Source organism: Oculina patagonica, chromosome 2, assembly GCF_052425735.1.
Source record: "Oculina patagonica isolate OP01 chromosome 2, crgOcupat, whole genome shotgun sequence".
In the NCBI taxonomy this organism is placed as follows: domain Eukaryota; kingdom Metazoa; phylum Cnidaria; class Anthozoa; order Scleractinia; family Oculinidae; genus Oculina; species Oculina patagonica.
Genome location: NC_135759.1, coordinates 25,873,331 through 25,894,223, shown reverse-complemented (window position 1 = coordinate 25,894,223; position 20,893 = coordinate 25,873,331). Strand labels below are relative to the sequence as shown.

General features: G+C 37.4%; 3 protein-coding genes across 6 annotated transcripts in view; all 3 read left to right on the top strand.

The window, feature by feature from the left end:
- Window positions 1-3,720: 3,720 nt before the first annotated feature.
- Window positions 3,721-20,740, top strand: LOC144643789 (galanin receptor type 1-like). Of its 4 annotated transcripts, none has more exons than XM_078503135.1 (2): window positions 3,721-3,806; window positions 17,914-20,740. In XM_078503135.1, exon 2 carries the CDS (start codon window positions 17,935-17,937, stop codon window positions 19,048-19,050), a length of 1,116 nt encoding a protein of 371 aa, XP_078359261.1. In that variant the 5' UTR covers window positions 3,721-3,806; window positions 17,914-17,934; the 3' UTR covers window positions 19,051-20,740. The 4 variants fall into 4 exon arrangements, with proteins under 4 accessions (XP_078359261.1, XP_078359259.1, XP_078359258.1 ...); XM_078503133.1 differs by lacking the exon at window positions 3,721-3,806 and adding an exon at window positions 4,984-5,093; XM_078503132.1 differs by lacking the exon at window positions 3,721-3,806 and adding an exon at window positions 14,116-14,284.
- On the top strand, window positions 3,758-9,972 carry LOC144642244 (uncharacterized). Its single transcript, XM_078501225.1, has 4 exons — window positions 3,758-3,806; window positions 7,859-8,040; window positions 8,436-8,533; window positions 9,837-9,972. The coding sequence occupies exons 1-4, from the start codon at window positions 3,758-3,760 to the stop codon at window positions 9,970-9,972; spliced, it is 465 nt and encodes a 154-aa protein (XP_078357351.1).
- LOC144643794 (uncharacterized) overlaps window positions 10,000-20,893 on the top strand; it is a 128,706-nt gene continuing 117,812 nt past the window's right edge. Inside the window, exon 1 of the mRNA XM_078503145.1 lies at window positions 10,000-10,011. The gene's annotated coding sequence lies outside the window, so the exon portion shown is untranslated. The remainder of the gene's footprint in view (window positions 10,012-20,893) is intronic.

Below are 20,893 nucleotides of genomic sequence, written 5' to 3'. Positions count from 1 at the left end.
TTGCTATCTGATTTTAAACAATACATTTCCAAATTATGTCAACAAACAACCCAAACTTCAACAGGATTATACAAAATTCAAAAGATAAAAACGCTTGAAAATGTTAATTAAAAGGCACGTTAAACAATACTCTGACAACCAACAAAATATAAATCAACAAAAATTGTACTACGACACTTCATTTACAAACGGGTTTTCCCATCATCGTGTCCATTCGTTCGGAATAACAACTGGCTGTCGTCTGTACAATAGTGAGTTTCTATGTAATATGTGTTCTAACTCAGTTGAAGGGTACCTTGAAGCTTGATAAGCCCTTCGTACATCTTTTAACCGAAAATGAGAAAGGGAATAAGAACGCTAAAAATTCCATAAATCACGATAGGCATGTAAATTTTAAGTCAAGCCGACTTTAAGAATAGACTGCTTCAGTTACCGAAATATTCAATTTAACTTTTCAACATATATAACGAAAAAATGTATATATCTTTCATTTTATCCGCAAGACATATATGTTGCAGGTTAAATTGGTTTTCAGGTTAAATCCGTTTCCGACTTAGGTTTATCTGCTTCAGTCTGAAGATAACACTTTTACTGATGACATGAAATAACTTGAATTCATTAAAAAGAAGACCAATAGATTGTTATCTTCATGTTGAAACAGATTAAACTGGGCTGGAAACAGATTTAACGTGAAAAACTGTAACATATACGTGTAAAATTATCTGCGATCCCACGCGTAATCAATCCAACAACTTGGTCGGTGCCTTTTTTATGGTAGTTTCTCACATTGTGAATCAGATACAAGCAGCTAGACAGGGGCTCCGGTACCCATCGGGTACGTTGGGCTGGTCTTGGGGCTGTTTTGGGCTGAAAATAATTTATATATTTTACCATTTTGGTGTACAATTGGGAATGTTTCGTTCTGTATGTTTGCGTAGAGATACCAGAAGAGCGTTTTTACAAAAACATTTTACTTAAACGACCGACATTGTATCTTGAAATGAAAAAGGGGTCAAACAATGCAACTCCAAAATATCATTTGGCTCTATTTAATACTTCAGACACTCAAACAGGTATGGAAAAATATAAACGACGTACTTTGAGGGTCCGGATGGGGTTAACTGACAATTAGAACTGACAAATGGCCAAAATTTTAACTGAAAAAGTTCTGACAAATCGCCTAGAATTTAACTGACAAGTGACATTTGCAGTGGTTTTTACTGATAACTGACAAAGGACCTGGTTACTCTTAATATCCTACAAACCACGTCCGTTGTAAATAACATTGTTCGACTCTTTCCGTCAAACAAATTAAACAAATCTTAGGAGCGGGACGCCAGATCTAAAGTGTCATGTTTCGTTAATAATTTACTTTACGGCCCATGTACGCATTTCAGGATTCCGAATTTACGCTGTAACGCGCCTCACGATTGCTGCTAATGCCGGCGTTACAAAATCGATACGATAGGAAGGTTTTACCACGTTAATTCGGATACGACATTCAAACCAACTTGAAGTCGTGAATACGGTCCATGTACTCAATTTGTAAATTCAAGCGTTAAACACTGGCGAAAATCGCAGTGGATCAGCTAAAAAAAAATACTAAATATTGCGTAGAGGAGAGTAAAGACTTACAAAATACGCTTATAAAAAAATACTCTAGAAACATTAAAAGCCACTTGTAATGATTTCTACATCAAAATTTAGAAAAGAAGTTATTATTTTACCAATTTTTTGTGCCTTTTTAGCTGAATTTTGGGCCAGAAAGAAATAATTAAGCTACGTGGTTAATTATCAACGGTCAATTAACTGACAACCAAAATGGCCTAAAATTGAACTGACAACTGATAAATGGCCAAAATTTTAACTGACAACTGACATTTGTACCCATCCAGACCCTCTGATTTGGTCGAAGTGAAAGGGGTCAGGAGTTGCAGAGCTGGACGTTACATCCCCCACCAAAAAGTTTCATCTCCCCCCCCCCCCCCTCCCCCCATTCTTTCCTAGTGGAAGCTCCAGGTTATTTAACAAGGGTTGTTAATAAGATACCCGAATAGTGGACAATGGGTAGACGTTGAATTTTATTTCCTAATAGATAACAGGCACAATGAAGGAAAAGGAAAGGAAACTTTATTTAACCAGGGTGGCCCATTCAGCAACGAGGCTGGTATCCATTGGGGCCCTAAAATATAATTAAGCAGGAGCACTCTGGTTAGCGGGGGTGATAATAACGTTTTGCCTATTGTCTCTATCTTTTTATCGTTGTATTGAAATTTTGCTAGAATAATATTGAGTTTTAATTCTCGAAACAAACCCGAGACTGATTAATTAATGTTTACAAAGGTGGTGCAGAAACGTCAGACCAAGGCAAACAAGGCCTACTTAGTTAATTGTGGAGCCTTAAAATTTTGTCAATTCAATTTCTTGTTGAACGAATGCAAAGATATATTTTGTACGCGGAATAAGGTACGTTAGTTTTTTCAATATATATTCCTTTCTCTCTCTTTTTATTACTGTTTTGATTCTAGATAAATTGCTTTTTTATACGAGACTTTGCAGCTTGGAATTTCAGTTTTAGAGCCTTTGATTGTAAACGAAACGAGGTTTGCTTCTAAGAGAATCGAAAGAAGCAAGCATACATACTTTTACTTCTTTTTACCACAATTTTATCTTTATCGTTAGTAAATTACCTATTTTGACCGTCACAACGGCCATGAAATTATTGTGTCTCTTTCCACCCCGAGTTGATTCCTGTTATGGAACTGACCGGAGTAAAACGCCGTTCAGCTGCTAGTGTTCTCAGAAGAATTTGTGTGGTCGGTGGTTCGGAATCTAATAGTAATTAAAGGAGTAGTATGATCATTTTCATCCCGAAAAAAATCGTAACTGCAGAGAGAAAAAAGGACATTTTCCCCAATCTCATAATCGTACCCAAACAAATACGACTTTCGTGAGGGCCACAGCGGCCATCCGGAAACAGTGCCAGGTAACTCCGGATCGCACTTTCTCCGCCCCATGCCATCATACTGACAAGTATCGGAGAGTTGTAATGGCAATCCGACATAATATATCAGCTAAGCCGGTTGTAGCAACACAGCTCCAAGTTGTTTCCTGTTATGGAGCTGAAAGAAATATAATTAAAAAGCCGTTCTGATGAGTCATTCTCTAAAAGAGACTTGAGTTGCTAATGCTTACAGTCATGATACATGAATTGTCAGTGGTTTGGAAACTAATAGCTCGGGTAGTATGACTATTTTCATCTCGGGAAAATTCGTAACTAACTGCAGAGGAAAAAAAGCAATTTTTCCCCACACTCATAACCGCGTACAAACAAATGTGACATTTGACAAGGTTTAATTATTGATGCATAAACTGCATGGCAACAAACACATTACACTATAACCGAAAAAAGCATTTTCTAGCAAAAAGTATAAATATAAAATGATTTCTCCCATGGAAAATAATTTTTAAGGCTTTTTGGTTTGTCTTTTTAATTGTCACAGTATGTGGAATAAGTTATGCCAAATCTTCACTGCAGCTGAATAAACGGTTTAGTTTAACTTGGCAGAGAAAACAACTTAAGTTGGTCAACCAAAATTAAAACGATTTATTGCAAGCTGTCATAAAAAGTTTCAAACCGGACGCAATGAATTTACATCTGTAAGATGTGAGATATGTAAGGTAAAGATAAATTCTGCATTCGGACCGTTCGTGGCCAGTATTTACCGGCCGGTTTTCGTAAAACGAAGCGAGTAGTATGGGTATTGCGCCTACGTCAAGGTGGTACTGGATGCAACAGAAGTCAGGTACGTTAACCCCCCTACATCAACCACCAAGCCGTTTGTCAGCTTGCCCTTATAGGCACAAGTGTTCCTTTGTAAGCGTTTGGGAAAATGCACTGTGAAAGCAAAATGTCTTGCCAAGGACCCTAGCTGGCTCTCGAACCCGGACTGCTTACCAAAAATTAAGACTTAAATAAAATCCAAATATTCGGGCACGAATTCATCTGAATACGGATCGGTAGACGTCGTGTATACCGCGTAATGTTCGGCGTATTCGATGAAACCTGATTCGAAGCTGGCCCAATCGGGATAAAGTAGTACGTGTCATCAATGTTGCATGTAACTGGCTTCCTATTCAGTGCCTTTATTCGAAAAACAAATTATATACTATCTGTGGCGTCCTTCGATCGTGTCATATAGTAAGTCCTTGTTCGGTCAAGCTTGTTCGGTCAAGATGACGGGATATTGGCCTCGGTCTTTTTTTGCCATGTTTATGGCCCTCAACTTTGTCTCGGTCCATAAACACGCACAAAAGAACTGTGCCAATATCCAGCCATCTCGAGCTCACGCTTGGACAATAACCTTAATGAGTGCTGGTTTTTTAAGGTGGCGATGTTTAAGTTCCGTTTGCTTCGTATAGGTTGCGTTTTCGTTGTTTTCAGTTTAATAATTAAGTAAAAACTTTATTTCAGTGTCTGTGTATTTAGCCCTTATGGGCTAATTGGGGACTTCAATTAAAATTATAAACTATTAGTAATACTAAGCCTAAAATTATTTAAAATACTTAACTAAAAACTAAAATTTTTTACAATATCTTCTAAGCGCTACAGAGCTTGCAGCAACTACTATTGTTCTCTACTTAGTCCGATAGATTGAGTTTTCTAATTTTTGTTCTGAAGGTAGCCACAGTCGGCGAGTTTTTCTGGTCTTTGCTTAGTTTTGACCATAGGAATGGTCCCAAAATATCTCAAATAGAAATCGTTATTTTTCTGTGTTTTCAGTTTTCTTAGTTAGCGCAAATTTGCTTTAAGCCGTTCTCTTACGTTTCAAAAGTATTTTTAAAATCTCTTGTTCTAAATGGGGAAACAGGAACACAATTCTTTTGAAGTTATCCTTAAAATTTGATCGTCATCAAGTTCTTTTGTCATAGTTTAACAGCAGAAATGCACCTAATCATGATTAATATTACAATGGCAGATACGTCACCAGTTTATAAATTGGCATGGCCTGTTTCGTTTCGTATCACATTGAGAATAAATAAGTCAGTGTAGCAGGAAGGCTCTCACTGCAAAGAAAGAGAGAAACTTTGAGGTAGGGATATAGTATTTGGTTATAGCTTCATTTATACTTGTCTAAGTACGAATGAAGTATTCCGAAGTATGAAGTGTTAGCTCTTGAAGAAAATTTATATCTATATGAAACCCGGCACCACTCGTACTGTGAATATTTACTTAAAGAATTTGTCAAATGCATCCGAAAATGCATCAGTATTACCCCCACCCAAGCTCAAACAGACACTGCGCATTGAATTCTAGTTCAAGGGTTACTTAGCTTTCTGATAAAAATGTACCATTGTTATGTTATGTTCTTTAACAACGTGTGGGAGACACGGTGGCCTAATGGTTAGTGCGCCGTAATCCGGATCGAGCGGTCCGAGTTCGAGCCCCAGCCGGGGTCACTTGTGTTGTGTTCTTGGGCAAGACACTTTACTCTCATAGTGCCTCTAGCCTCTCTCCACCCAGGTGTATAAATGGGTACCGGCGACATAATGCTGGGGGGACCCTGCAATGGACTAGCATCCCATTCAGGGGGAAATAGAAATATTCCTAGCCGCTTAATGCTACGGAAACCGGGATAAGCTCCGGCAGTGTGGGTCGCTTGGCTCGTGGCTTCTCCTTCTTTAACAACGTACGTAAGATCGTTTTCGGCGCCGGTCCCCAACATTATGGAACACGCTGTCATCTAATATTAGAAACATATTTATAATGTATTTACATGTAAACGTTCTCTGGCTCAAATATTATTAAAGGAAATCGAGCTATCGGTTGTCGGGTTTCAGCCGTCGATGGATAAAAATGGAATAAAAATGAATCTAAAATATATACAAAATAAGGTGGGACTAAAATAACAAAAGATACATATTAGGACATAATATCATGCTGACAAACAAATTGGTCATCAAAATATTGAACCAAACTTTGTCTTAGTTCTTATCGCCAGCATAAAACAACGAAAGGAAATAATTTTATGTATATTGAGTTAGAAGTCTGCTTCAATCGGGATGTAAACTGATGATCGGGATGTAAACATATTTCTCTTTTGAACTTTTAGGATATTGGCGCTATATAAATATTTTATTATTATTTATTATTATCTCTAGACTTGCTATATCTGTAGTGTTTTGTCACATAGACGCAAGTAATGAATCTTGTCGCGATGTGTAAAACACACGATAATAGATAGGAAATAAGCGAATGTTATGAATAACGTTACAGAATGAAAGCAGTTTGTCAGACCTTTCAGGATCTATGGTGTTGCAGAGAAACTTCAGAGAATATAATCATTCACTGTAGCGTTCCTTTAAACCAATCCACTTTCAAATCGAGTCAATTCAAATTGTCTGACATTTTCTGTTAGCTGGAACGAAAATCTAAAAAACAGATCGAGCCACAACGACGAGGGGCTGAACTGACTATAATCCGCCCTTCGTGCATCGACAGTGATAAAAAAGAAGTCAGATTGACAGGCCTGCACAACTCTCTCCCACGTATGTCATTTTCACAGTATGATCTCACGAGTGTATTCTTAAGAGAAGTAATTTGGCGCAAAAATTTCAACAGTGTTTTCTGAATCAAAGTTCCCTCCAATCAAGAATTCCTGGATTCGCCCCTTAAACCAGCTTTAGTTACCGATCTGAACGATCCACCATCAGAAGTGGATTGTTTAGGCTACAATCTTAAGATTGGTTTGTCTATAAATAGAAAGGGAAAATCTAATTTTCGAACGCAAAATCCGGATTTAGATCGCTTAAAGCGCCTGAGGCCATAGAAAGGAACTCAAATACGACAGAACCAATATCAACAATTTCTTCCGGGTTTTTGTGTTCGACGAAGAAGGACAAGAAGAACGTTCCCAATGCAGAAATGTTTTGACATATGATATTGGCATCTCTACAGAATTTTCAGGGGCGAATGACATAATCTTGGCGATGCTTATAGTACAGCACAAAATAGTGTAGCATATGTAGTGGAATAGAAAGAAACATTTTGAATGATGTGTTCCCGTAATTAAAATAATACCCAAATTGACATAACAGCAAAAAAACACAAAAATTACCGACATTTTATTTCACGCAAGAACGATATTGCTGCAGTACAAGTTGTTACTAGATGATCCGGAAGAAGAATTATCAAAACCAAATGAAAGACGCCATTTATGCAAAGGGTCTATAACTAAGCATAACACCTTTAATAATACAAGTACTTCGTCGTATTTAAAATTTTATACCATTCTACTTCAGAGCTTGCTGTACGTACCTTAACAGTTTTCCCGCGTCAATAAACGTAACCTGATTGGTTTGTATTCATAGAATAATAAACCGTGAACCAATCAGAAGCAGGGCCGTAAATGCGTTTGCAGCCCGTCAAATTCAAAATTTCCCGGCACTTACGCGTGTTTTGGTGAAGGCAGTCTCATACTTGGCCGCGTTTATTGATAATAATAATAACGCTTATATTTCAACCAGACGTATCGTGTTCTAATTGAAAAACGTTCTCGTCTAGACGAGTTTTTTTGTTTTCTGTGTTTTGAAACCTGTTGATATTCAGTCATTGTGTCGACAACACGAATTATTATCAATACACACGGCTCGGGGGTTGAAGCGGAATAATGAATATTGAATACTGGCTTAAAATTGTAAAGGAATATTGAATAGTGGCTCAAAATTGTAAGGAATATTGAATACTCAGTTTTTTAATCAAGAATATTGAATACTTGCAAAGAGAAAATAAGTTCTCCTCACCCTCTCTGTCTCCAAATAAGAATCGCAGGTGTTCTATATTTTCGATATTCGGCAGGCGCTCTGCCTCATGTTAAGCTTACAAAATTTGCCACGCGGACTACTCCCCAAGGGAGATATTATTTTTGTGACGTCACTTTCAAAGCACATGCTTTAGTTGACCGCTTTAAATTTCGACGCTTTGGTTACGGTCTAAGAACTGTTCGGATTTGTAAAGATGGGAAAGCACAGGAAAGACAGGTAAGTAAAGCTTTTAAACTTGAACAGATTTCCAAACCATAAGCTTACAACAACGACGACAACAACAATAAAAATCGACAGTTCTTTTCTAATCGATTTTTAAGTGATGTGTTTAAAATCCAAGTAGATCCATGCATCTTCGCCATTTGACCGCTAATAAACTCATCCGAAACTCATGTTGACTTCAGTCTGCCAGCGAAACCAAATAACGCTACAGACAAGAAGTCACAGTGAAAGGTGAAAAGGATAACATACTATTTTTCTGCAATTGAATGAACAATGATAGTTCACAAGCCTCAAAGTCGATCTCAAAGTAGACTTGAATCGAACTTGAAAACTTTTGGCCCTTCAACTCTGCTAACTAACGAATCTAAACATTTTTATCCGTTTGTTAGCTCACATTGAAGCTCACAGATTCCACGTTGGAAAACAGAACACCACGAAAAAAATGTTTTAATTGGCCTTATCACGGTTTTCTACGCCATCTTGACAGGTAGGCAACGCAGTGAGAAATTATAGTGTGTGTGTGTGTATGGAAATCCGACGGCAATATTTTTTTCAATAATTGAATTCTGGACAAATTATGAATTGTAAAGTTAAAATGCTAGGCAAACGTTTTTATTCACCAAGTTTGAAAGATGTAGCTTGGCTAGAAAGCGTTTAGTTACGTTTTTAATTTTCCATCCAGTTGTCTATATTTTCCCGTAAATTGACTGCATCTTGTGTACCCACCTAAGGACACGCCTACCAACATTCTGCCTGTAGCATTAGCCTTCCAGGAAAATAAGTTGTATGTTGCAAGTAACTTGACAAGTAATCCGAATATTCTCGTTATTGACTCGAGGAATGGAACGTTACTGTCTTCTGTTGCTTCTGAATTAATGGTCTCTCCTTCTGGACTTTGCTTCCTATATTGTTGCCTTTACGTATCAAACTCTAGCAATCATATGAGAATCTGACATTGAGCATGTCCCGAGATACCTACTAGTGGCCGGTAGTTCGAATGAAACTGGAGACATGGATGGAGTAGTGAGCTCAGCAACGTCACACTCACCTCATGGCTTGGAAACGTTTGGCAGGACACTTTTCGTTTGCGACAGTGGAAATAAGGCCATTCGGATGATAACGAACGGGAAACCTTTCAAGAAGCTGTCAGATGTCTTTTATAAGTACGCTGAACTACCCCCCGTGGCCCACCAAGATTTTACTTTGATCAAGGAATATCGATCATTGACAATGTTGTTGCTTTTCTTTTGACCTGGGGAGAGGAAACACGTGAGCGAACGGGCCGTACAGCTACTCAAGGTCCCGACCAAATAATACCTCATTGTACAAGAAGGTCATTTCAACTGATTCATAGCCTTGGGAAATTAAAAAATCTTCTTACAGAATTAGGGGGAGAAGACCTCGTCAACCAGATTCTGTTTTCCGCACTTACCACTTTAATCGTTGGGAATTTTTTCTCCTTAATGCGGCAACAGGACTCGATGCCAACGCAGCTCGAATACGGAATCCGGCGTGCCGCCTGTATAAGAGAGCTGGAAAAGAGAATGCACAGTGGTGATTTTCAATATTTCACTGGCCCCAAGAGTTATTATCCTAACAAAGTGCTTAACACTCCTCTGCCCATTCCACAGGCAGTACAAAGTGATCTGCAAAATTTATCTCTTGAAAAGAAGAAAACTTTACGTGAATTTGCCATTTCATTTGGACGAAGCGTTTGCCAGCATACCGTAAGAGACAAGAGTAAAGAAGAAACCGGCCAGCTACCTTATCCTATTTCATTCTCTTTACAGCAGCGCCAAGATTCGAGTTGTGATGTCCTCACAGAAGACTTGGCCGCAGGTCATGCTGATTCGTCAACCTATTCCCAGGATAATCGAGTTATTCAGGGCGACATCTCGTTCAAACAAAATGAGACCATTGCAGTGAAACACGGTAGAAAAAAAGAGGAATGGGGATTTTTCCTTGCCGTTCTTATGAAAGATTTGCTGATCAAGAAAGGGAGCAATGACGGGATAGATTTCGTTGACGACTGTATGAGCATAACATGGCTCGACAACTGTGAAACGGGAGACAAATACACCTTTAAAGAGTCATATTCAGATTGTCGAAATTCGCCGTATTCAGTTATTGACCGCGTCGAAGTTGTTAAGTAGTCAATGAGGGTCTGCCAAATGAAAAACTGTACACAATTTCGCAGCAAGAAGTTTTAAGAATTGAGCGGATACTCAAAGAAGGCGTAGACAGTGACATTGACTCCGAGGATGAGGCTTCAGATGAGACGACGAACAGCCGGGAGGACCATCCAGGGTTTCTTGTCGTACACGAACAGGGAGAACAGCAACCCGTATTAGATTACGGTGATGTCGAACTTTTTTGAAAAATCACAAAGCTGATCTAACAGCTACAGCTGAAAATAGATAACGCATAAAGCGGTGCTCAATGTAAAATGTGTCATGATATAGGAATAATACTCAGATTGGCAACAGAATGCTTTTTTTAAATTATGTGGCCCGTTGACGTACTTGTGGGCACTTGTACCGTTCCTGTTATTCCTGAAGGCAAACACTACATTTATCTTTTATCCGTCTTGGTTTAGAAGTAACTCTTATAGACAAGTCGTTATGGTTACGTACAGTTGTTGTCTTTGTACATGCTTCAAAAGACTATGCTTCGCTTAAAGCGGGTGTGATATTATGTATTTCTGTTAGGTGCACTAATTTCGACTTGATTGCACGAGTGATGATGTTAAGGAGATAAACGCGTTTTCGAACAAGTTTGTACAATGGCCTACAAAAGAACTTGTTATAAACATCGTGCAACACTTCATTGTTTTCCAGATTATATAGACTCATTGGTTGGACCGCATTGTCGTCATTGTTTGTTTAATAAAGCTTTTCACTGAAACATGTCGCTTGGCTTATTTTTTAAGGGGGTAATATTTTGGTAGTCAGCAAATAAAGAAGCCACATGCGTCTTACACTTTAATCAAGGCCATTGAAGGTGTAACTAGAGGGCACCATTAAAAAAGCATGTAATAAGTGATGAACTAACACCTTCCAGAAGGATAGCAGCAGAACAATGGCAGTGTCCTGTGCACAACTTGTGAATTGGAATAGAATATTTGACCGCTCTCGTTTTGTGGGTCTGAAAATTGTATAGCTGGGAACATCAACCTCTTTAAAAGAATAATGAATATTGATCTCAAAATAGGCAAGGAATAACGAATACTTGTGAAAAATGGGCGGGGAATAATGAATATTTAAAGTGAAAATATTCCGCTTCAACCTCCGAACGCGGCCAAATTGAAAACCGCCCTATTGAAAACACGCGCTTTACGGGCCGCAAATGACTCCTAGCGAGCTGTTAATGCATTAACGGCCCTGCAGCTGATTGGTTCTTAGTTCATCATCCGATTAACTTTAACCAATCAGCGTCGCTGACGCGGGAAAACCATTCAGGTGTGTACGCGTACAGCAAGAGTCTCGAACAGTTTTTCGACAAGCGAATTGTGTTCGGTAGGAAAATTCAAAGTCTATTTGTTGTTGTAAATGGAACAAAATACAGCCAAAAAATCGGATTTAGAAGCAAATGCACAAGGCGAAGAGACAAAGAAAGCAACTCCTTGTTGTCTTGCGAGAAATGAAACATTGTTCACTTGAATTGTGTATCTCCGGTCGAGCTAATTTTAATAGCTAAAGCAGTTGCAGGAATTTTACGCGGACGTTCAATCGGAAAATGTAAGTTTGTAAAGTATTATTATCCATGAATCAACCCATTGCTCATTATTTTCAGACACACTGAAGCTAGTCTTTTTTATACTACAACTACATAAGCCTCAATAGCGCAGCATCGTGTATAATTTTCATTGCGACGAAGTACTTGTACGTGTTATTTGAATTGAAAATCATGATGCTTACTTCATTAAACTGAATGTGTTACCTATCTGGATGTTATTTGGCCTTGTTTATTGATAATAATGATAATAAAATGACTTTTTTCGGGAATATTGTTTATTTGCTCCCTTGTAGTGTCACAACGCGGGCGCAAATAAACAATATTCCCTCAAAAAGTCATTTTATTCCCTTATTTGCACGCAAATTGTGTGATTTTTTTGTATTTTTTTTTTTTTTCCGTAAAGTTTTGCATAAAGAAAAAAAAGAGCAGAAAATACAGAAAAAAATGAATTAATTTAAAAGACAAATGTTGCGGGAATGTTAAGGGAATTTACAAACTGTGTGATGATTATTTGCAGTTATTTGCAATTTTAGAAATTTTCTTTTCAGGTTCAACGGAGATAGGTTTAACGGACAATTTTTGATATCAGGCTATCCTGTTTCAGTAGGAAATTTAAATTAATTTGTTAATTCGGCTTCTATACTGAATACACTGAATTCATTTGAAGAGAACAACAACGGTATTATTTTCTGTGCGTAAACTCAGTTTATGTGGACTCATCCTAGCAGAAGAACATATTTAAGCCGATAGCTTGCTTGTAAAGAGGGGGGTATAAAATCCCATTTCCCAGCCTAAATTTTGCCCAATCCCAATTGTTGTTGTTGTTGCCAAGTTTTTGGTTGTAATTCCCAGTCCCAGTGACCCAAATCCCGTTTTCCCAGTGAGAATTTGCCCACATCCCAGGTCCCATTTTACCCCTTCAGACCCCTCAAAGAACAGCGAGGATATTTCGCTCGCCTGTTGCCTCTAGAAATCCAAAATGGCTTCCAACTTCGAAAACAGCCATAGTAGCAAAAGAGAACGCTCTCACAAGAGGACGGTGTTATGATTGTTGACATTATTTTTACTTATCCATGACACTTAAACAATAGTCGGGAAAGCTGCTTTCATCAGTGACACTTTCGCTTTAAGTTTGCCCTGATATCAACAACTGAATAAACAATTTTTGGAAGAAGAAGAAGCAATTTAAAAGCTTCGAGATTTCTGAGGAAGTTCAAGTAATTCCCATTGTCTAACGCAAGGACATGCACTAAGAAATATTTCATTTCATTCAAAGAAATGCTTATGATTTCAAATAGATAGATTCCCTATTTATCAAAATGAAACGAATTTTTTTATCCAAAAGCGAATTACCCCCTGGGGAAAGTAAAATTCGCGGATCTTTAATCAGTCACTAAAATAGACTATGACATCTTTAATTTCTTTTTTGTATTACATTTTGGCTTCTGTTCATCAGTGTGTGTGCGTTAAATATTTTTATTCAGTTGCATCTTAGTTCTCCTGTCGGAATATTATACTAATCTGAAAGCGAAACTCGCACATCTTGCTTTAATAAGTTATAGGATCTCCAATTTGGTACGAGACGGGAAGTTTCCAAAAGTAAACAGGAAGCTATAATGCAATTCACGACAGACCTTATGGCACGCCTGCTTGTCACTGAGTTAACGTTTTTTAGTATTCTTTGATATTTTATGTGTAGCTGAAGTCGTTTGCATTTGATTCCCAAAAGAACTGTTTTTTAGATTAATGATACACGGTTCAACTACTTTTGAGCAACAAATGTTGCAACTGCTTGTTAAATCGATGTTGAACGCTTGTTGGACAGAATAGAGCCAGGGTCTTTTCCGTTCAACAATGTCCAACATGTTGAATGGAATATTCCAACATCACATGATACACGGTTCGAAATTTGTCAAACAGCAGTTGCAACATTTGTCGGTCAACAAATGTTGAACGGTGTATAAATCATTGGTTTTTATCATCAACAAAGTTACTTTGATTTTTTATTTATGTATTTCTATTTTCAGGAGATAAAAATTATTGCTGTCAGGTTTTGAAAGTGTGTTAGTGGTTTTCGATTTCTTGTAGGTCTTTTGGAGTAAAACAGGGCATGTTTAAGCGTAAGTGACATCAAATTACAAAACGTTCGACCACAGATCACTCATATGTTTCGTGGACCAAAAAGGAGATTCCATGGCTTAGAGGCTAAGAAAGATGCAAGTCGCGCGTGCGAAGTTCATAATACTTCCGCTTTCTGAGATTTAAATAACTCACGTTCGATTTTCTCTACGTGCCGCAAAATGAGGAAATTGAACAACTGAATAAACTGTGCAAAATTCACTTGGAAAATTCTGGCTATTAATAGCTGTCAAGGTCGTTTAAAGGCAATGATTTTGAGTTTCGGGTTCAAGTCGACAGATACATGAAAACTATTGGCTACATAATGCAACCGTAAAAGACTTTCATCTTTAAAACTCCCACGTACGGCTACCAAGATCTAGAGGTATGCTTCGAATAATATTTAATCCTAAGTTAACCACAACTGTTACGGAACAGCGAATGCGTTTTTCCTTCTTTACTTTTTTGTCGCGGAAGAGAGGGGTGGGATGAAAATCTATAAACTCAGTTCTATAATCTCTGATCTTAACAAGGAAGACATCAGACTCAAACGCTAAAAGTAACAAAATGATCCGAACGCAAAACTAATAGGTAATGTTTTCTAATCGTCCAAAAGGAACGGAAAATTCATGGAACAGAATCTTGTATCACCACGACCATGAACCATTTCAAGCTTCTATATTTTATCATGATTTTGTAAGAGGTTTGCTGGGAGCTTGTCTGCGTGTATTTGTTTCTTCCGATACGTATCAACAAGATACGGCACAATATTAACAAACAATTTTAAAAAGCTTTTTAGCTTGTCACAATCGACTTGATATTGTTGTCAAGGAAGTTTTTAGCTGTCACAATCGACTCGATATTGTCGTCAAGGAAGTACAGGAGTTAATAAATAACAAATTTAAGTTCAATTAGATTGCGGAAATATAAATGTTGTTTACAAAATGCATCCGCAAATTTTTTTTTAAAAAAAAAAAAAAAAAAAAAAAAAAAAAAAAAAAAAAAAAAAAAAGAAAAAAAAAAAAAAAAAAAAAAAAAAAAAAAAAAATTATTAACCACAACAGCCAATGATAAAAATAAATTATATTTATATAATACACCTTAAAGTTGTTTTTTTTTCTCGGATTGGCATTAATTCTTGTCAGTAAAGAACTTATTTTGCGAGTTTTGTTCATCAGATTTTCAGTATCAACAAAACAAGGAAATCCGTGGCTAACGTTTAGATTGTAACTGATGTGCTGCCTATAATTAAAAAATGACATTTCCAGCAATTAAATTTTGTTTTTCGACTAAAATATACCAGAAGCTTTCTCTTAATCTTCTCTAAGAAAACTATTACAGGACGTTGCAGCGTAACAAGTTCCGAATATTGTAAAGTGCAGCATAAACTTGTCATGCTAGCTTGTCTCGAGAAAAGTAACAAATGCCCCGTCGACAGGCGGAAGTATCCATGACGGCGGAAGAGCTAGAGAAATTATCAGACGTGTTCAAATTATTTTCACATCGAAGCAACCCCTAAATAGTGGTGAATACTGCTGTGGGGAGTGGTGGAGAAGGTAGCTTCTCTGGCAAACTTCATGTTTTAAACATGTTACAAAGATTCCCTGTCCAATTTTAGTACAACTCTGTTACAGTCCATTCTCCCCATACATGTGGGGACAGACATGTACGATCGTTTTCTCTCTGAATGAGGCAGCGCATAAACTTCACTTTTACCATGACTAGTCTTAAACCAATTTGTATGAAGTTATAATTGCAAAAAAAGGCTTAGTTCTTTTGTATCTGGTTGTATTCAAATTATCAGCTTCCTTATCTTAAGCCCCATACCGACATTGTTACTGACACCAAGAGAAAATGATCGAGGTACTTCATCCTTTCTTGCTAATACCAATTTAATTACAATTAATGCATTTTTTTCTTTCGCAATTCAAGGCAAAATTGAGAGAGGAACTAGTACGTCTTATATTATTATTATATCTTTTCATACTCTAGGTTGTTGTTGTCAGAAACATTCATGAATAAAGAAGTGTAATTACAGTAAATTGTATTAAAAAAGAAAGGAGTATTTTTGTATTGTACATCAGCTACTACCAAAAGGAAGTATATCTTTTTTTGAATATTTTTATTAACATGAAAACTTTTTACATTTGTTTTGAGAAAGAAAGGTCCAAAAGGTATTGTTAAAATTGATATGTATCTGCCTTACAAATATCAGTTACAGTTTCATGAATTTTCTCTATTTTCTCAATGGATATTAAAATATGGAAGCCAAGCTTGTTACTGATAAACATGTTTATTGACAAACAAGCAAGTTTTGAAGTTATAACACATCTTAAACCCGGTCACAGGCCTAACGGAATTGTCAAAAAATCATTTTGTGAACATTGTCAGGGCTCCTTGTACATTTGTTTCCCGAAGGCAGTGTCTTTTTCGCATAAATATCAGCACCAAAATTGAACGTGACTTTCTTTGAGATTTTTTCAACAACCAGGATATGAAATATGCTTAATATTTCCGACGATAACATAATTATTCTCTGGTAAGCAGATCTACGGCGGTTTTCTTTCTAAATATTAACAACTTAGAAACAAAAGGCACTCTTAGACATGTGTCAATTTCTGGTGTTATTTTTTCACTCCAATTTTTGAACTGACTTAAAAAGTCAAAATTATTAAAAATTGTGAAAACAGACACAATAATCAAATTTAAAGCTCCTTAGCTATGGGATATGAATAAATTAAAAATTCTGGTTTTCTCAGAATGTACATATTATCTACAAATTGCATCCGCCTAAAGAACATTAGTTTTGTCTACCAATATTTATTTTTGCATTATGATATCAATCATGCCATTTATAATTTAACTGAATGATTTGTATATCCTGTTATGTAAGTGATATGGCACGAGATTCACTATTTGAAAACGGTAATAACTTTATCTTCCGCTTGCTGGTGTCGCAGCTCAAGGTGTTAGCACAGCATTTCATCAGAACATTGCTATTTGAAATTTGTTTCTTAAAGAAGCACGGGTGATCTAACCTATTGTAGGATCAAATTTTTAACTAGTTCGAAGTCCTTTTCTAAAAGAAACAGCTAATAATTTTGCAAACGACAGGAGAGGTAAGGTGAGGTTCGTGAAAATTGGACGGTATTTTTTAGTTTATTTTTTACAAAAATTAACTAAAATGTCCCTTTTTGTTCCCATATAGCTTATTTTAGTTTAAAAGCTTAATTTTTTTATACTTCTATTGTTGTTGTTTTTTTTGTGCTTTATATTTTTGTTATTTTGATTTTTTTCTTTTGTTTCGGTGAAACCTCCAGGTCTATAAAGGGCGAGAATCCTTAAGTGTTTGTATATGATATTTATTTGTACTTCGACGACCTATGCCACCTTACTTAGTAAGACCTGTTTAAAGTGTGCTTTTCTTGATTGGAAAAAATATATAAATTTATGCTGCTTGCCATTATGATCGGTGGCGAACGCTTGATTGCGATCCGTGAAACTTGAAAACCGAACCAAGGTTGTTTATTTTGATTAGTCACAACCTTGTGTACATTGTCTTTCAAAAAAGGTGCATGCACATTTGCATACGGCCATACAGATAAAGTAACAGCATTAATCGCCAATGGCATTATAAAAAGACACTGAATGGCCCGGAACACAACTATTCAACTGACGTATCAGTTCCCGCCAATAGTTTTCTTGCAATAATAAACATACACTTAACTCAAAAACCCTTTATTTGCTTTGATGAAAGCGAAATGTCAAATTTTATAAACAGTAAAGAGTGCCTTTATTTTATTCCGGTTGGGACGTCAAACAACCATGCTGATTCGTCGCGCCTTTATGAAACCTGCCATTCAAGATAGTAGAATAGCGATCGTGCATGTCTGTTCCCTCACCATGTTATCGGGGGGGAAATGGACTGTTTATATTCTAGCAGTTGTTTAAATCTCAAAATTGGAACAGGGAATCTTTTGTAACATGTTTAAAAAATTTTTTGGTGTTTTGTAGGATTTTATTTCACTGAAAGCAATGAACGAGACAAACAACTCATCTGCATCATCCATTGGTGCCGAGGTCAGTGACGTCACAAAGATAATCGTCATCGGTGCCTACGCAATCATCTTCCTGGTCTCATTCGCAGGCAATTTGCTTATCATTCATATTGTGCGCACACGCCCGAGCATTCGCCAAAACCCTTTTAGTTGGCTTTTGGTCAATACAGCGGTTGCTGATCTCCTAGATGTGATAACAGCCTCCGCCTTCACGGTGCCAATCTTCTTGTGTGGAGATTGCTGGATATCAGGGATAACAGGAAAAATACTTTGCAAGTTAATTCCATTTTTTTTAACCGTCGCCATTTGCGTTTCCATCTGGACCCTGACCATCATTGCAGCTGACCGATATTTGGCGATTGTCGGCACGGTTCGTCAGAACAAGAGGCCACTATCACCCAGGTCCGTGGCGCGGTATATTATAGCCGTTTGGCTGATTGCCAGTTTGATATTCAGTTGGGAACTCTACAAGTACAGAGTAGACGACGAGGACGGTGAAGTTGCCGTATGCTTCCCTCATTGGCATGACGACGAGGAGCTATCTGTTGCTCTTTATCAAGCGGAAATGATTGTTAAAGTTGCCATCACCTATGCAGCCCCGCTTGTCATCATGGGTGTCCTGTATTCGTTGATTGCAAAGTTCCTTTGGAATCATAAGCCACCAGGAAATGCTAATCAGCTATCGCTTGCGCATGCCAAGCGAACAAGAAGCTTCCGAGGAGTGATCAAGATGCTGATGACAGCTGTGGCTGTTTTCGCAATCTTTTGGCTTCCTGTACACGTGTGTCACATTATGTCTGTATTTTATGTCGATAGATACGACAGCATTCCTTTTGTTATCACGGGACTGCTGTATTGGTTGGCGCACGCGAATGCTGCAATTCATCCTTGGCTGTTTATTGCCTTCAGCGAACATTGGAGAAAGGAAACGAAGGTGATACTTCAGAAGATTTGCAAAACACACAGAGGTGTTTTCGATCAACTACGATTGCGTACCTTCTCCCTGCCAACACTGGTCACTACTCCTGACATGTCTTCCGGCAGAGCAAACACAACAAAAAGAGGCTCTTACGTTGCGACGATGCCCCCTTGAATTTTTTTTCTGGAATGTTGAATGTAATGCCATCACATTTGATTTCACGAAAGGTTAAGAAATATGTTTATGAATATTAATTTCTTGGAAGCACGGAGGCACTGTTCAGGTATAGCAAACGCGTTAATTAAACACAGCTGTCATGTAAAAGAAATCTACGTTATATAAATAAAATAGGCTTAGCGCTATTATCAATATTGGATATTTTCATCAGCGCTAAAAAAGTAGAAATTAAAAGTCAAAATATTTCGAAACTTAGAACGCTTAACATAGAACCTACTTAAAATAACAGTCGGGGAATGAAGTCTTCGTTGACGCACTCGGAGAATTTCCGAGATATTTCAATCAATCAAAAGCTAGCGCAAGCGCTCATGATCATGAGTACTCCGAACGCGGCAATCGTGCGTAAAAATAAGTCATGTTGCTTAGCAACTTCTGGGACGGAAACCGTGGGCTCAGTCCCCTCTCGGAGGAGGGAAGTCGCCATCAGCTGGCACTTGTTCCCGCGATTGATAATTGCATTGAAAGAAAACCGTTACAAAATTTAAAAAAAATTGTTATAAAAACTACGGGACCCTATTTGATCGCTTAGATATCGAGCCTGGCCCTATTTTAAAATAAAGCGATAAAACAATCGCGATCTCTGAGGATTGCTGGGGGTACTTTCATAAATATGAAAACGATCACCAACAATCTGTTATTGCGAAAACCAGCTTAAATGATTGCAAACATAGATACCGTTTACAAGTTTGTAATGAATTCCAAAATATTCCGGCCAGTTATAGAATTTCTCTAAATAACACAGTAACAATGCTTTCATAAGTAGTAAAAATTCATAAAAGTTAAATTAAACTTGTATGAGTCCGACTATACCCACTTTAACTTGCAGAAGTACGAAATTTTAGCATATCGTCCTTAGCTATTAGAATTAATAGCAGTAAGTTAACACGGCGATAAAATGATATCTATTTTGGCAACCGATTGTGTTCTCGAAGGATTGGGTTCCAGCGATTTTCCAGCTCCCCGTATCGTCAGCGTAAAATTCATTATTTATCAAGTCGCCACTGAAATCTCAGTGGATCTATCAGGCCTAAGTTTTTAAATAACCACTGAAAAATGATCAAAAATCGTAACTGCGGTGCATAATCATGTTTCGACCTCAACATTGCCATTGACAATTGGCAAACGACAATGGGAGGGGTCCGCAATTTTGCGGACATGAGATATTATTTATCCTGACTCGAAGAGTTTACAGAAATTGGAATTGATTATGAGGCTGATTCGGTTTTTCCAAAGTCAGTAACTTGACCAGTCACCAAAAATATTTAACAATAGTTATCCTGCAAGACATTTCGCCTGACACTTATCCGACAGAGCCGTTAGGCCTAACTGGCTAAAATTACACGATAGCTCGCAAGATTTTAAAGTAGCTGAGATAATAATGTTGTTATCCAACAATTACCACAAATCATATTATTAAGGCTCAACAATTGTGGTTGTGCAGTACTTTGCAAGAGATCGAACGAGTTTTCTTCAGCCCACTAGCAAAAGAGACAGACTACGGATACATAATGATCGCATATCCATGGATGACAAATAACAAGAACTTGCTGGCCATATATTGGTATCGTGACCGTCGGCTTAATTATAATACTTGATGTTTTTGTCAATTAATACGTTACACAGATGCTTTTTGCCAGCTCACGCTTGCAAAAATGTGCTCTTAAAAAAGCACCATAATCGAAAAAATAATGCATCGGCTTTTCAGACTTGCTTGCTTGGTTTGCTTCCGTTTTTTTTATTATTTGGTTTGATAGGCCTCTGCTTATCGTATTTTTTCTCT

What these genes read in the sequence shown, in the direction of transcription:
- LOC144642244 (XM_078501225.1), top strand. Translation starts at nt 3,758, where the DNA reads ATGGGTATTGCGCCTACGTCAAGGTGGTACTGGATGCAACAGAAGTCA. An exon ending in GGAAAGCACAGGAAAGACAG is followed by an intron (nt 8,041 to 8,435) that starts GTAAGTAAAGCT and finishes TCCGTTTGTTAG; the next exon opens with CTCACATTGAAGCTCACAGA. An exon ending in TTTCTACGCCATCTTGACAG is followed by an intron (nt 8,534 to 9,836) that starts GTAGGCAACGCA and finishes TTCTCTTTACAG; the next exon opens with CAGCGCCAAGATTCGAGTTG.
- LOC144643789 (XM_078503135.1), top strand. Translation starts at nt 17,935, where the DNA reads ATGAACGAGACAAACAACTCATCTGCATCATCCATTGGTGCCGAGGTC.